Below are 15415 nucleotides of genomic sequence, written 5' to 3' on the forward strand. Positions count from 1 at the left end.
AGAAGAGGTCAGCAGCTCCTTCGGATGGACGCCAGGCTTTCCTCTCGATGAAGGCCTATTGGTATTGAGATCACTCGTAGCAAGCATGCCGACTGACGAAGCAGACTCTCGTCACTGGGTGGTTGAGCAGCTAAAACAGTGAAGTTGATGTCAAAGGAAGGAAGCAAAGGTGAGTACTGATAAGGCTGATTGAGCTGATAAGACATGTTGCCAGGGGACACTTTACAGGCGTCTTCAGCAGCTCATTAGTGGAGCTACCTTAACGGCCAGCAACCGCAACGTCATTGGCGCCAAGGCTGAACCACGCGCCGATCCTCCACTTGTCTTTCTGTCGGCCTCGTCCTATTCTTTGATCTTTTGTCAGTCCACGACAACCGTCTTGCTCTCGGTTCCTTATGCGCCCAACAACATGAAGACACTAGGCCAGTCATAACAACTATAAGAACTGCGGTAAACACTCCGCCCGGACGAAAACCATGGAGGGTGACACTGCGGTCCTAAATGGCGGACAACAGAACGGCCACGGTCCACGCGCCGCTGTCTCCAACAACGACACCAACACACAAGCACATGCTCCGATAGCCGCCGATTCAGAACATCTACAAGTCATTGATGTGAAAGCAAGCGTCGAAGATGGTGACGAGCACTCCAACACAGCAACCAGCCATCTTCCATCCCCGCGTCTTACCGCAAGCGACCTGGCAGCGCGAGCTGCCCACAACACCGACATAACATCTGCGAAAGCTACGAACGGCACCACGGGTCCAGAACCCTCGAACGACCGCCTTACCCCCGTCAACGAGACATTGCCCTCTGCTACTCCCACCGAGCCCTTCGTGCCTTTCGTCCATCTCTTGACACCCGAGCCCGAGAGTCAACCAACAGCAGCTCCGGCGCAACCTCTCAGTCCCAACCACTCCAAGACCCGAAGCCGATCAGGGACAAAGACAGCTGCTCATGATGGAGTTCGCCGTCTGTCCGCGTCCAAGATCCAAGAACTGACGAACGCTCCCGAGTCTCTGCCCATTGCGACAGCTCCCGACCGCCAGCCCGCTGAGCCTACATTCTCACCAGCTCTCGCCGAAGTAAGCTCCAGACTCCAGTCTCAACTGGGAATCGCAAATGGGAATGGTCCAAATACAACAAGCACGAGAACTCACCCGCAAAGACCTACAATCGCCCCGCGAACGGTGTCTACTCCACCGGTGAGCAGGCGTCTGACGGCCACAGCCGCCCAACAAGCTCATCCAGCTCAGCAAGCCTCGATCCGTCGCAACTCGTACCAGCCGAATCCTCGACCGCCGCCTCTCGATCTCGATGGAACAAGCAACTTTGACCCTGGCGCCGAACCCAGGGCCGGCCCTCCACCACGCCAGCCCGAGCCTGACCCGGCGCCCCCATCCCCCATACCGCAGTCTATCCCTTTACCGCCCATGTCAGTACCTACACTCTTACAACTCGAGCTGGCTGGATCGCGACCGAGTCCCCTATACATCCACCACTCGTACACTAGCGACATCCCCTACGAGTCCAGCGCAATCAAGTTCGAGCGGTTGAAGAACTTCTTGATTCTACCCTTCGTCCTCGAGAGATCTATAACCTTTGGTGCTTTGGCTTGTCTGGACGCTTGGTTATGGACCTTCACTATCCTACCAATGCGCTTTGGGATTGCCGTGTCAATACTCCTTCAGTGGTGGGGATACGTTATCGGCAAAGAAACTCGATGGCTGGTGGGATTCGTGTGGTACGGCCTTGGACGGATGTGGAGGCGCGGTCGGCGTGGGCGGTCAGAGTCCGTGGCCAGTACCGATGGTCAGCGGTCACGGAGTCAAAGTCGGGTACGGGAGCAGCCGGTAAATAACAGTACCAGTGCCACCACCGCCGGCGCCGACACCCGTCATCCCAACCTCCGCATGGCTCCCGGGACCAAGCCCCCCGGTCCCAGCCGCCGAGGCAGAGGCTACCTTGGCCACCGTCGGACCAAATCCAACCCGTCCAACCTGACGCACTACAACAAAGCCGACCTTCTCCAAGGCGCCGTCGTCATCGTCTCCTCCATCGCCCTCATGTCCCTCGACGCCTCGCGCATGTATCACTCTATCCGCGCTCAATCCGCCATCAAGTTGTACACCATCTACAACCTGCTCGAAGTGGGCGACCGTTTGTTGGCTGCCCTCGGGCAAGACATCTTCGAATGCTTGTTCAGCAACGAGACGTTGTCGAGGGATAGTCTAGGCCGCAGCAAGGTCTTGCTCCCCTTGGGCATCTTTTGCTTGGCGCTGGTGTACAACATTCTGCATGCGGTTATCCTGTTTTACCAGGTGATAGCGCTGAACGTGGCTGTTAACTCGTATAGCAACACCCTGCTCACGCTGTTGATGAGTAACCAGTTCGTTGAGATCAAGTCGGCTGTGTTCAAGAGGTTCGAAAAGGAGAATACCTTCCAGATGGCCTGTGCCGATATCGTCGAGCGGTTCCAGCTGTGGATCATGCTGTTGATCATTGCCATGAGGAACGTGGTCGAGGTTGGCGGGCTTAGTGTGCCCGGGTATGGCAGCGAAGATGCAGGCCCTAGTTCCTTTCCGCTGCATACGGCGAGTATACTGCCCGCGAGCTTTACTATCCTCCCCAGCTGGTTGTGGAGCGGGGAAGTGTTGAGCCCGTTTGTGGTGGTCATTGGCAGCGAGATGGTGGTGGATTGGATCAAGCATGCTTATGTGATCAAGTTCAATAATATCAAGCCGAACTTTTATAGCAGGATTCTGGATATCTTGTGTAAGGATTATTATACGAATGTACGTAACCCCCTCTTCCCGCTTCTTTCATTCACCTGCTAACAGTTCCAGGCCTTCGTAACGCCCCAGTTAACCCGCCGCCTCGGCCTCCCCCTTTTGCCCCTATCCTGCCTCTTCATCCGCGCCTCCTTCCAGATCTACAACATGTTCGTCGCCGTCCATGTTCCCACCCCCTTGCCGCCCTCTACGCAGACTTCACTATCCGTTGATTCAGCTACACCCTCTCCAGCTATGCTAGCCGCTTTGGACCGTCTAGACAAGAAGATCCGCATCGCTCTAGGCCGAGCGGTATACGGCTACCCTTTCGGAGAATCCGGTGGACTAGGGGATAACGTTTCTGGTCCGGCCTCGGCTCCCATAGGGGATATACCCGAACCAGCTGGCCTCGCAACTCACATTTGGCACTCGGTGTCCAAGTGGTTGCCCGAGTGGAAATGGACATCCGACGACGTCATTGCTTTCCTGACCATGATAACCGTCTTTCTTCTGATCTTCTTGGTGCTTCTTATCTTCAAGCTTTTACTAGGCATGCTTCTACTCAGATACTCGCGCGATCGATACGCGAGGATGAAGGTTAAAGAGGCTGCCATTGCTGCTGGACAAGCGGAGAAGGAGTCATTTGAGACAAAGGGCAAGAGGGTGGGAGGGTTTGGACAGGTCGAGGTGGGAGAAGAAAGAAGGAGGTGGATTTTTGCTGATGATCCTAAGGGGCTCAACAAAGTGCGGGAGAGGGAGAAGGGGGGTGGAGGAGGGAAGGGGGGAGGGGGAAAACAAGAGAAGGATTTGGGAACGGTGATGAGGTATGAGATGATTGCCAAGAGGATATGGTAAAGAGATGCCATTCTGGGAGAGCAAAAGCGAATGAAGTTTGAGGTTATTTATTCATTACACCCGGGGCCAGAAAAGACGTATGACACTATCCCTGTATCCACATACCTCTGTTATTGGAGTTCGGCTGGAACAAAAGGCAATGCAACATCTTCCCTTCCTGATAGCCTGCGGCGTCATTGGCATCTGCAGTTGGGTAATGCTGTCTTTAAACAGAGGTGCGCGAGTTTTCCTTCCTAAGCAAATCACCCTTGCTGCTCCTGCACGGTTCCCGAATATGCCTCTATTATTCCTTATCGTATCAATCGAGGTTCCATGACCGACGATCGCCGTTGCGAGGTTATAAGTTCTTCAGTATTCACATGGATGTGCCATTATGTACCGCTCAGTTGGTTCCTCGTTGGTGGGAGTGCATGATTATTGAGGCCGTTGGTCTGGATAAAGCCATCAATCTCCTCGTTGAGTACCTAGGTCAAATCAGTGACAAGATGGAAGCAGCCGGAACGAGACTCCAGGAGATGGCCGCTCAAGACCCTGGCCCTATGGTGAGGGATAATGTTGACAAGTACCTGCACTCGGTGTACACGATCATGACTGGGCATTATGAGTGGACGTCCGTATCTCCCTTCCCATTTCCTTGCAGAGGCTGAGAAAGCTGACATCTAAACAGGTTAGCAATCGAGCGGTATGGTCTTGCAAAGAAAGGGTGCAATGGTTGAAGGAGGATAAGAGTGTTATTATTCCTTTGTAAATACCACAACCTTATTGTGTGATTGGGACGGGGCGGCGAAGACATAAGATGTTTGAAGAAACGTAGTATTTGAAGTCAAGTCTATAAACTAAGCTGAAGGATCGTCTTGTGTCAAATCCAACGATAAGGTAGCTGCAACAAAGTATAATATGCACTCTGAATAACAGACTGATTTGATCAATAGCTCGAGACCAGGTTATCGCACACACTGCAGCGGGTTGTGTCTGTAGAATCATGTATGAAGATAAGTAAAGAAAAGAAGAACAGAAAACGAAAATGCCAACATGAAAGAAATAAATCAGTGCGGTATCTAGCAAATAAAAAGGCAAGGACTGTTTGTATCCGATTTGTGTGACAACCAAGAGAGAAGAAGGAAACCAACACCAACCACCTCATGCGCCGTAGTTCCTGCCCCCATGTTCTGTTGAAGTTCCGCCGCGGCCGCGTGTCCAGCACATGTTGATTGCTCCGGTGGCAACTGTATCCCGATATCCAAACCCTATAATCCCATCCCGTAATCCCAAGTCCCACCTCTTGCTAGTCAAAAATTCCAAATTCCATCTCTTGTCGTGTTCATATCCATATTCATCTCACATATGATCATTTCTCATCCCATCATGACTTTCACCTTAGTTCGCCACACTCGCAGCCCTCTTCACATGGCGCTCTCCATGTCCCTCCTTGGAGGTCCGTCTCTCCCTTTCCTTCCCATCTTTCTCCCGCCTCTCGTCCCTCTCCTTGGTGGCGATCTTCTCATCCTCCTTATCCTTCATCTTCTTGAACAGCGACTTAATCATGTTGTTCTTCTTCTTTCCGCTGTCTCCATCATCCAGATTCACCTCCTTGCTGCTGCTGGTCCCGACTCTCGAAGCCGTCTTTCTTTCTCTTTCCTTGGTGTCCTTCTCCCTCTCTCTGTCTAGCTTGGAGCGAGACGAGGACCCACCGCCGGCTTCGCTGCGAGTGCTTGTGCGGTGAGAGCGGGAGCTGCGGTAGGAAACTTGGGAGGAGGCGCCGACTTCGCTGGTGGCTTTGTCTTTCTTGTCGCGCGAGGACTTGCGGTCGGGGATGTCGAGGTCGTCGCGGTGGCGTCTGCTGCTGCTGGTCTTGTCTTTGCTGTCGCGATCCTTGCTGTCCCTCTCCTTCTCCTTCCCATCCCGCTCCTTATCCGAATGCCCCCCCACGGCATCCCTCAACCTCTCCCTCAATCCACTCGGCTTATACTCCTTCTTGACCGTCATCCGTCTCGCCAATCCCACCTGAGAGACCGAATCATCCGGGCTGACCTCCACCTCCTCCTTATACTTCTGTCTCAGCGCCTTATCCGCCTCCGGACTCCTCAACTCCACCTCGGCCTCCTCCTCACCCGTTACCACAATCCCGCGTCTCCAGCACTCAATGGTGCTCAGCTCCTCGTCCAGCACCAGCGCATCTTCATGCCCTCCCGCAGCACCAGCCCTTGCCCCTGCATCAAATCCCATGGCGCCCATAGCAGGCCCACTCCCATTCCCAGACACCGCATTCATCTCCACCGCCGCCTCCTTCTGTTTCGCATTCCCCTGCGTAATCTTCCTAATGATCTTCCACCCGCCAAACATAACCACCATCACTCCGGCGGCAATGCCAGTGCCAATCAAGAACTGCGGCGAACAAAGCAAGGCATAAATCGCCGGACTGCCACCCTTCAAAAACGCCAAGAAAGCAGGGCTCATCTTCCCGATCATGGCGCTAAGCTCAGCCAGCGACAGCGCAACAGCCGCCGCAGCTTCGGGATTCTGCTGCAAATTCTCGATCATGGACGACGCCGACGCCTGCATGCAGTGCGCCTCGATGAGGAAGGATTCGATGCGGGAGATGAGATCCAGCGCTTCTTTCTGCTCGGGTTCTTGGGGCGTCAAGTCGGGGGCGAAGGTGGGGATCCCCTGGGGTGGGACGGGGTAGGAGTGGTTGTTATCGTGGGAGGAGCGGTGACGGCCGCGGTCGAGGTCGTCGCGCAGGTGCAGGTCGGGAGGGAGGTCGCCGTAGGCTAGGTCGTGGTCTCGATCCTTGTTCTTGTTCTTCGAGGGCGGAGCTTCGGTATGGTGACGTTTAAAGGGGTTGCGACTCCTGCTTCCTGAAGCGGCGACGTCGAAGGTCGGGCTGGCGGGCATGGTGTTGGCGTAGTTGAGGGGTGGTCGGCTGGCAAGTTCCAAATCCTTGCTGTACCCCTTTGGCGGCTTCGATGGAGCTGTTGCCGATATCTCCGTGTAAGTTTTGAGATTGCCCTCCGTCAGGGCTGTCGAGGGAGTCGGGGCTTGGGACGATGATCGCTTGCGGTGGGACTTACTGCGCGAAGCGGAGGTGTAGCGAGAAGCGAAGGAACGGGTGTCATCATCGTGGGATTTGCGGCGTCCACTGCTGTCGCCGAGAAGCTTGCGATCCCTAATGTTGCCGCCGTCGAGCTTCTTGATGGGACCCCGGGAGTCGTATTCATCGTATCCTCGACCTCGGGGAACTGTGATATGAACTTCTCCGCGTGATCGCCCGGAGGAATAGCTGCCGTTCTGGAAGTCGCGCTCCGCCTTTGCGGCTTCTTTCCTCTCGCGGTATGTAGCTTTGGCATCTTTGAAGATGCCCATCAGCTGCCTCCCCTATTTCGGAGTTGTTAGTAAATGTCCAATCGGCAGGTGAGACAAGGTGGGTGACACAGACAGGGGAGTCCTTACCGTGCTGATGATCTTCCCCGAGTTGTTGACGATGGTGATAATCTCTTCGCCTGGCATCTTGGCGGTTGGTATATGTCGTCTTTAAGTGTTGTGGTGTTGATATGCTGGACCTGAAAGGACCAAAGGTGCTGTAGGCGTTGTAATGGCGGGGTACCACGCCTGGAGTAATCGAGTGTTGTTCCCAGCCAGTGGTTGACTCGATCGTGGTTTGGGGCCGTTGTTGTCGTTGAGGGGTATAGGTGTATCTGACGAAAGAACAGGAAACCAAGTAACAAAAAACGTAATGTATGGGAATATGGTCTTGGTGAGTCAAAGAAGAAAGATGCAAGAGTTAAAGTGGTTTTTGTCAAAGGATCGCGCGGTTCGCTTGTCTTCGCTTGTCGGTGCCAGCCCCCTGGGAGGAAAATGTGGATACAGCGCCACTCTTCTCTCTTGATGTTCCACTCTCTGGGCTGAGCTTCAACTGAGGTAGCCGGGATCTAGGTTGTATATTTCGATTTTAGGTCGGCGAGGGTCGGTCGTATGTAAAGATTCGAATGTGAAGAGTCCAGTAAGAAGTGAGAAGAAGGAGGAGAAAGAAGAGAAGTAGAAACAAAAGTCAGGGTAAGTAAGGTCCAGGTCCAATACGCCAGGGCCGGGAATATTACTATTCGTTAATTCGTCATGCTATGACATGCCCTCCCTCGTAGGTTTTTGACCGTACAAGTCAGTCCAGTCATGTGTAAGCCACCGTCCTTTTTTCTTTCTCTTTTCTCACTGGAGAAGAGACAGCCCGGAGAGCCCAGAAGCAGGGAGGGGACGAGGGGAAACGGTCTGGGACTGAGAATCGGAACGAGACCTCCTCCACTATCGATTCATGCTTCATGCTTCCTCCAACCCGAGTCTTGTCCTTGCAAGCCCTCCCACCTTTCCCCGTTCGGAGACGAGAATATCGACAGCCAGCCAGCATGCCTAGCATACCAACGCAAGCAATCAACGCAAGCAAGCAGCGTGAATGGCGGAAGATGCGTCCTATGCGTAGCATTTTCAGGGCTGCTTGCTGCTACTTGGAGTTGACGGCACTTAACCAGTCGATGCTCAATGATACTGATTAGACGTTACCATTGATTGGGCGAGATGTGGGCAAGATGTCAGAAATCGGGTTTCCTTGCAGTTTGTCACATTCGAGGAATTCCTGAACCTCAGTCGTCTTCTCACTCTCTTCTCAACCTCTTCCCCTCTCCCCCTCTCTTTCGATAAGTTGAAAATATCACCGCGATGAGGGGTCCTCGACCCGATGACCAAGCCCCCAGGATCGGGGAAGTACAGTTCAATGCTGGTTTGATTGTTAGCGCGGTTCTTGAGACAGGGGTCAGCAAAAGTACACAGAAAAACAACGGGACAACCACATTCGAAACGGAAAATTGGACAGAGTATATAAAGCGGCCAAAACGCATCTGGTTGATACCAACTTCTTGCATGAAATTTGGTGGAATGGTGGTTGAGTTGCAAAGAGTGCGTAGTGAAGTCCCGCGCTAACAATCAAACCAGGGGTGAACTGTACATGAAACTCTCTTCACCCCCACTCCCACCAAAGAAATGTTTGTGGATCTCTTCACCGCTCGTCTCTCCGCCCTCCCGTCGATTCCATGGGTGAGTGAGATGGCCCGTGCTCCTTCGGCTACCTCCCCGGCGGCGGTTCGCTTGGGAAGTCTGGAAACGAGGCGCTTCACCTTGGTTGTGGCGCGCTTAACCCTAATCAACCAATCTGATCTCGAAGAAAGTGTGTGTGGAGCTACTTCAACGGTGTCCCCAGCCACTTTGGAATATCCAATCGTCGGTGAGATCGGCTATCGACCGAGTCCCGCTGTCTCCACCGCTCGTCTGGTCTCGGTCGGGAACACCCGCGGACGCGCCAGCGAGAAGGTGAACAAGGTGAGTCGAAACACCCAACTCGCAATCAGAGCGACACGCGGAGGATATACATACTAAATGGACAAGAGAAGATCATGATCTTCTTCCACTCCATTGCTGAAACAACATCAGCGCCAGTTGCTCCCGTTGATCGGTAGGTGACAGGCCCGTCAACCACCTGTCGTGTTACGAGCACCCCGTAAAAAGACCCGGCGGGAGCGAACACTGGCGCTCTGCAAGACAGACAAGCAGAGACAAGCGAATGGTCCAATCACCCACCAACCACCTCGTCGGCCTTGCTCTCGAGACCGTGAGAACGGTTCGTCAGTGGTTGAACTGGTGCAAAGAGCATGCATTAGGGGCATGCCAAATCATCAGTTGCCCCACTCCCACCTCGCGAGATTCCGTGAGTCCGCGTTGAGTGCTTGTATGGAGAGTCTGAGAGTTAGTGATGGTCGCAAGTGGCTTCAAAGTCAAGATTCTCCGAGTCCCCATGTCTTCCGTGAAATATTGAGTTGACCGCGCAAGCAGCTGGCGTGCCGCGTACGCAGGTATCCTTTCCCCTCTCTTACCTTCCTTCGTTCTCTCATGATTCAAGGTATTCGCATGTCAGCTTGCGCTGCATTGTCGCAAGTCCCAACGCCATCGTCGGGTGAAAACGAGTCAACTACGGGTTAGAAAACAATCTAAACTCAGCGTTACCACCAACGGAAAGCCTGTGCCCTTCAATTGGAGACACGACAGCAGTCCGATCTGTGTGGTGTGTGTGGGTGCCCGTCTGAGCCATCGTGATGGATGGTGGTCCGTGCGGTGAGTCACTAGCCAGGAAGACACCATCGAGATGGAAGCAGTACTGAAAGTCAAGTGTCAAAAGGGATGTGAGGTTGTTGATACTGTACCGTGAGGTCGATGGGTGACGTTGAAGCAGAGCCCGTACACGCAATGCGTCGATCGTGTTTGTGTCGAGGGCAACCTTATCGCAAAAAGCAAGAAGACAACGCTGAGAAGGAACAACAACAAAACGCTTCAAGCCAAAGTGCTAAATATTCAAGCCAAATAGCGCGTCTATCATGCCAAGGAGTGTCAACATATCCAAAAACCGCGAACGCTATGCGTCTAGTCCAACATGCATAAAAATTCCAAAACATGAACACAAAGTCCAAAAGCTGCAAAAAACCGTTGAAATAACCCGAACCCTGGACATCAAAACAATCCCCATGCTTATGTCGTCAAGGAAGAAAAATGATGAAGGATAGGGTAGCATGCAAGCCATGCCATCATCCTCCTCCTAGGAGATGAAAACAGGAAGCCGATTGCCTCTGAGCCCGCTCTTTGGGAATTCCACTTGCTTGTCCTTGTTGTCAAAGTCATGTAATTGCAGCCAGCACAACATCCTGAAGACCAGAGTGCACCAGGTTTCCTGTGCCTCTTTGGTGTCCGCAATCGTTGCGCCCGCCTCGTTAGATGGCTTGAGTTTGTTGAAAGATTCGACAGCACGTCCGGTTGCCCAGGGGAGGACTTGATCAAAATACCTGTCCATAAACTTGCCCTGCCTATCTTCTGGGTTGGCAGCGCTGAGTTGTTCAAAGAATGTCTGTGGCGTTGGCTTTTTCCCGTCTTTCGGTGTCTCATCTCTCGCTTCGGGTGGTTGTGCGCTATCGTCCTTCTGAGACTCCGTTTCTGGTACATTGATGATCCTGAGCACTTCTTGAATATGCTCACGAACAACAAGATCCAGAAGATCGCGAGGCACGCACTTCTTCAAGTACACGTCGCACGTCTCAATGGCTTGATGCAGTGTATTGAGAAGAGGAAGATAATACCCAGGCACAACCGGGGGCCGATCTTTCTTATCTCCTTGGAATTCTTCGTCTTCGTCGTCTTCCTCCTCTTGCTCGTCTGGATTAGCAGCTCGCCATTGTGCCAGCTCCAAGGTTGTCCGTGCTCGTTTCTTCGGTGACTGCCACGGGAACCAACCAGTAGGCTTCCTTTTGGGTTCATGTGCCCCTGTCAGCTCAGCTTTTACTGTGACGATCTCCTTCCTCTTCTCCCTCTTTTTTAGCCATTCAGCTTTTCGATCCTCCATTTCCAGTTTGTCTTGTTCGATCAATCTGTTCCTCTCCTCTTCTCTGTGTTTGACGTCCAATCTGTCACCGTCCAATTGCTTCAAGACCTTTCCGGCCAGGTCTGTGATGACTTTAATCTGAGGTGTCTGCTCCCTTTCCTTGATCCGTTTTTCGTATTCTTGAATGAGCTGAGAAAGGTTGAAGAAGTTCTCGTCCCAGGTATACGGAGTAGGATTTGGGAGCATGCGGTAGTAGCTGTTCTCCTTATAGAGGGACTTGCCAAGCATGCCGATGATCTCGAAAGGAACTGCGTAGCATGATTGTTGGCCAAAGTGTTATTGAAACCAGAACAGCTCTGTAAACGTACCTGCAAATAGGTGTTGGTGCTTGGCACCTTGAAATAATGTCTTGAAGTAGTTGGCCGTGTTGGTATTGCATTTGAGCGCGACCATGGTCTCAGCAATTTCCAGCATACTGCCAAACTGGAGCTCATCGGGATCCTTGGCATCAATTCTGCGGATGTCCTCCTCCTCCTGGAATAACGTAGGAACATACCCAAAGCACAGCGACTTGACGCCATCCACAGGTATGATTCTGTTCTCTCGAAAGCGGGCCTTGCCGCAAATCTGAAAGGTAAAGCAGAGGCCGAGGTCGGCGACGGTGCTACCAGTCAGCATGAAACCGTTGCCTTCAGCGCGGTATTTGTCCCTTGATCGATCGAACTCCTTCCAGTAGATCCCCATCATGGCGGCGATTTCGACTATGTGGCACATGGTAGTGGTGGCAAATGGTTTTTTGACACTGGTGGGCATGTTGTCCCAACTCTGGGGCTTGGCCTGAAGGGCAACAACCAAGCTGTGTTTTGGTCTGGGGAAGATCTTGTTTGATGTTTTTATCGGGCCCAACTGGTTTTCGCGTGACTTCTCGTGATGATCTTGGACCCATGCGGCGCTGGTCTTCTCCATATCGTGAATTGTTCGCAAAAGCTTAAGCCAGGTGGCTTCTTCGTTATCGGCCGTGTGCACGCGGTTGTGCTGAATCTGACGTTGTCTCTCCTTTGACTCTTCGTGCGCCTTTTGCGGCCAACGCCAGAATTCCCAGATGCTGTTCTGGTGCTCGTCCTGCTCCTCTGTTGCTCCTGCGCGGCCTTGTGGTTTCCAGAATGTCAATCTGCTTCTTTGGATCTTTCGCAGCTGTTCTTCCACCTGTTTTTGATCCTTGGACGTCCAGATCCCGGCTTCAATTTTGCTCTTCTCTTTATGTGTCAGGAAGAGGATATCCGCGCCCTGCACGGGACCTCTCTTGTTGTCTGGCTTACAGACGAATATCACGGGCGTCTCGAACTCGACTTCGAAGCGAAGCTCTAAAAGGCGGAACCTGCGATGTACCTTTGCGAGCCAGCCGCCGGAGAGACTCTTTTTACAGTTGGCGTAGCCTGTGGCAGACGCGAAGTACTGTTGGGCAACTTGTAGGAATGTTCCTATCAACGCCACGAGCGAGATAACGAGGGCGGCCGTTTCGACTCTGTCGCTGCCGCCCATGTTGTCGGTATAGGGGATGGCCCCAGGCGCAGGAACGAAAAGAGGCCGCTATGGACAAGTTGAGTTGGGAAAGGGCATGGGTGTAGATTTGGGTGTCGTTTGGGTTTCTCAAGCGTCGTAGCAGTGACCGTGTCTGGGTATGACTGTATTCGTGACGTGATGGTGGTCTCGTGGTTGTTGTTGGTGTCGTTGAATCGTAGGAGCGAAGAGGCAAGCGAAGCCTGACGGAAGGGGATGCTACTCTGTTATGTAACAGACATGACCTGGAGCAAGAAAAGAGAGGGTGATCAGTGTCACTATTGTAAGAAACAGAAGAGGTTTAGGAGGGGGGCGCAGCAATATCAGTTGTGACGACGACGTACTTGGACCTCGAATGCTACCTCTAAGGAGGCTCTGCCGCCGCCATGGTGTGTGCGACGGTAAACAACCTCTTTGGGTGCGACATGCTGGAAGAAGTCTGGACGTGGTGATGTCGGGCGGATCTGATAGGGTAGGACGGGGTGATAGAGGTGGTCGGGGTGGTCGAACATGGGTTCTTGTTGTGTGTGTACCCGACGAGGGTCGAGAAAAGGACAAGGTCACCAATGGTGGTAATGGAAATTCGAAAGGTTGTTGAGAGGTTGCATTGGAACTGGACTCGACGGAGATCAGATGGCGGAGGCACTGCGCTAACAATGCGCTAGGATTTGGGGTAGGCATCCGTCTGCAGCGGGCAGACAGCTGTCACTCTGGCACTGTTACTTCCCGCGCGCCGCGCCTTCCATCCCATCTTCCACTTCTGGTTGTTAAATCTTTCCTCTTGGACATCGTATCGTGAGATGACACAATTCTTTTTCATCCTTCGTAACTTCCATATTCCTCGCCCACTCCTTCCGCTTCAGCTCTCATATTCAAAACATAAAAACTGAGCTATCAACTTGAAAGGCGGAAATGAGGTGATCGAGCCTGCCGTGCTAGGTTGCTGCATGTCAGCACCGATGCTTTCCTCTTGGGAAATGATTTCCTTTTCAGCCCCCAACTTCCATCTCGCAGGAAGGTTCTGGCTCTTTTGGCCTGTTTCATCGTGGGCGACCTCCGCAACCACCACAGCAATATCTAGGCAGAAAATTGTTGAGACATGGCCACAATGCAAGTCCATCGTGGTTTCTAAATCTAGACCAAATATCCACCAAGTTGCCCAGGACTTGGCCTTCTCTTCAATTCCTTGCTGCTGCGCCTTGTTGCTTGCGTGGCCAAAGAGGGGGTAAAATGATTTGTTTACGTTTGACAAAACAGTAACTACCCCTCACAGCCCGGTCGGTAGCATATCGTGAGCATTCAAGCAACCAGGAGCCAAAGATAACGGACGGACGAAGAGTTTGCCAGTGAGTGACGTTCGAGATCAGATCGAAAGTGTGGACAATGTTGAGACCAAAGCCCAGGCAAAGCTGCTTCCCAGCTACAGTCCAAGCATATGAACTCGAACAATCCTATCCAGGCCATATCAATGGGTCAATTCTCTCTACTGAAACCACTTTCCGATTTTGACGAACGTTGACCGAAAATGATATGCAGCAAAGCTCCTGGATGAATATCAAGTCAATGGACGTGCCTGTTATAGACTGTTAGTGCTTCCTAACTGCACTGGCAAACCACTTTAGCTCTTTGCCGGCCGGCTGTCCCCTCGCGGCAGGCAACTATGTCCATCTCGCGGGGCATCGAGGTTCTCAATCACCATCGTGACGTCACTGCTAGCTTGGGACAAGAGCTTCTTGACCACTTCGTTTCTGATTCTCGGGCACATTTCCATTTTCCTTCGCTCTTTCCTTTTGCCAAACATATCATTTCACACTGAAGAACTGCCATTCTTTCCCTTCATCATCCATCGCCATCCCGACCCTAAAGGTCAAAACCACCAACACAACCACAACCACAACCATCTCGACCATCACCACCGCCAACATGTCTTCCTCCTCCGACCACACCACCTCCACAAAATACAGCGACAGTCGGGACGTGCCCACCCCCTCCCTCGCCTGCCACGACCCCTCCAACCCCTTGATCCCCGGCTCCCCCAAAACCGCCCTCTCCTCGACACTCGAAACAGGCGCCTCTCTATCTCAAGACTTCGCCCCCCTCAAATCCATCTGCGGCCACCTCAACGCCTTCCACGTGTACGCCTCGGACCCCACGCGCGTCGTCGAAGCAAACCACTACTGCGCCCACCTGACCGAGGACGTGCGGCAGTGTATTCTCTACGACAGTCCCGACCCGGGGGCCCGGATCTTGGGAATCGAGTACATGATCACACCCAAGCTGTACGAGGCGCTGCCGCAGGAGGAGAGGCGGTACTGGCATACGCATGTGTTTGAGGTCAAGAGCGGGATGTTGATCATGCCGAAGCCGACGGGGTTGATGCCGCAGGTGGCGTGGGAGAAGGCGGAGCGGACGGAGATGGAGCAGGTTATCACGCTCTATGGTAAGATTTATCACTTGTGGCAGGTGGATAGGGGGGATAAGTTGCCGTTGGGGGAGCCGCAGTTGATGACGAGTTTTACGGAGGAGAGCCAGTTTCCGGATATGGAGAAGGTGTTGGATGAGAGGGACAAGAGGTTTCCGGGGGCGGATTGGAGGGCCAAGAGGGAGAGTAGGAAGGATATTGAGGTGCCGGTGCTGCATCCTGGTGAGTTTTCTGATGACCTTGACATGTTCCCTTCTCTCGGATGTACGCTAACTTCTGGCGACAACAGATGCGGATTGGACGTGGAAGAAGGACAAGCAGCAACAATGAACAAACATATCTCTAATACCGTACCTAGATTGTAATACATAATGGATCGAACCTTACCAACAAATGTCC

The 15415-nt window shown here is 52.9% G+C and overlaps 6 protein-coding genes across 6 annotated transcripts; 3 read left to right on the forward strand and 3 right to left on the reverse strand.

Annotated features, from left to right (window-relative positions):
- Positions 1 to 291: 291 nt before the first annotated feature.
- B0H65DRAFT_558577 (eukaryotic membrane protein family-domain-containing protein) lies at positions 292 to 3963 on the forward strand. Its single transcript, XM_062830105.1, has 2 exons — positions 292 to 2795; positions 2847 to 3963. Exons 1-2 carry the CDS (start codon positions 477 to 479, stop codon positions 3624 to 3626), a joined length of 3099 nt encoding a protein of 1032 aa, XP_062680029.1. The 5' UTR covers positions 292 to 476; the 3' UTR covers positions 3627 to 3963.
- Positions 3964 to 4423, forward strand: B0H65DRAFT_467702 (uncharacterized protein). The gene has a single exon (XM_062826919.1). The coding sequence runs from the start codon at positions 3986 to 3988 to the stop codon at positions 4271 to 4273; it is 288 nt and encodes a 95-aa protein (XP_062680030.1). The 5' UTR covers positions 3964 to 3985; the 3' UTR covers positions 4274 to 4423.
- Positions 4424 to 5003: 580 nt separating this feature from the next.
- On the reverse strand, positions 5004 to 7133 carry B0H65DRAFT_427643 (uncharacterized protein; the record flags this gene model as incomplete). Its single annotated transcript, XM_062824703.1, has 2 exons — positions 5004 to 7001; positions 7077 to 7133. The coding sequence occupies 2 exons, from the start codon at positions 7131 to 7133 to the stop codon at positions 5004 to 5006; spliced, it is 2055 nt and encodes a 684-aa protein (XP_062680031.1).
- A 3124-nt stretch (positions 7134 to 10257) lies between these two features.
- On the reverse strand, positions 10258 to 12576 carry B0H65DRAFT_428499 (uncharacterized protein; the record flags this gene model as incomplete). Its single annotated transcript, XM_062824766.1, has 3 exons — positions 10258 to 11342; positions 11403 to 12090; positions 12241 to 12576. The coding sequence occupies 3 exons, from the start codon at positions 12574 to 12576 to the stop codon at positions 10258 to 10260; spliced, it is 2109 nt and encodes a 702-aa protein (XP_062680032.1).
- A 118-nt stretch (positions 12577 to 12694) lies between these two features.
- On the reverse strand, positions 12695 to 13408 carry B0H65DRAFT_214958 (uncharacterized protein). The gene has a single exon (XM_062821978.1). The coding sequence runs from the start codon at positions 13273 to 13275 to the stop codon at positions 12814 to 12816; it is 462 nt and encodes a 153-aa protein (XP_062680033.1). The 5' UTR covers positions 13276 to 13408; the 3' UTR covers positions 12695 to 12813.
- Positions 13409 to 14517: 1109 nt separating this feature from the next.
- Positions 14518 to 15346, forward strand: B0H65DRAFT_509399 (uncharacterized protein; the record flags this gene model as incomplete). Its single annotated transcript, XM_062828309.1, has 2 exons — positions 14518 to 15238; positions 15306 to 15346. 2 exons carry the CDS (start codon positions 14518 to 14520, stop codon positions 15344 to 15346), a joined length of 762 nt encoding a protein of 253 aa, XP_062680034.1.
- Between the last annotated feature and the right edge of the window lie 69 nt (positions 15347 to 15415).

The sequence above is a fragment of the Neurospora tetraspora genome (genome assembly GCF_033439725.1).
Source record: "Neurospora tetraspora strain CBS 560.94 chromosome Unknown B0H65scaffold_5, whole genome shotgun sequence".
NCBI lineage: Eukaryota > Fungi > Ascomycota > Sordariomycetes > Sordariales > Sordariaceae > Neurospora > Neurospora tetraspora.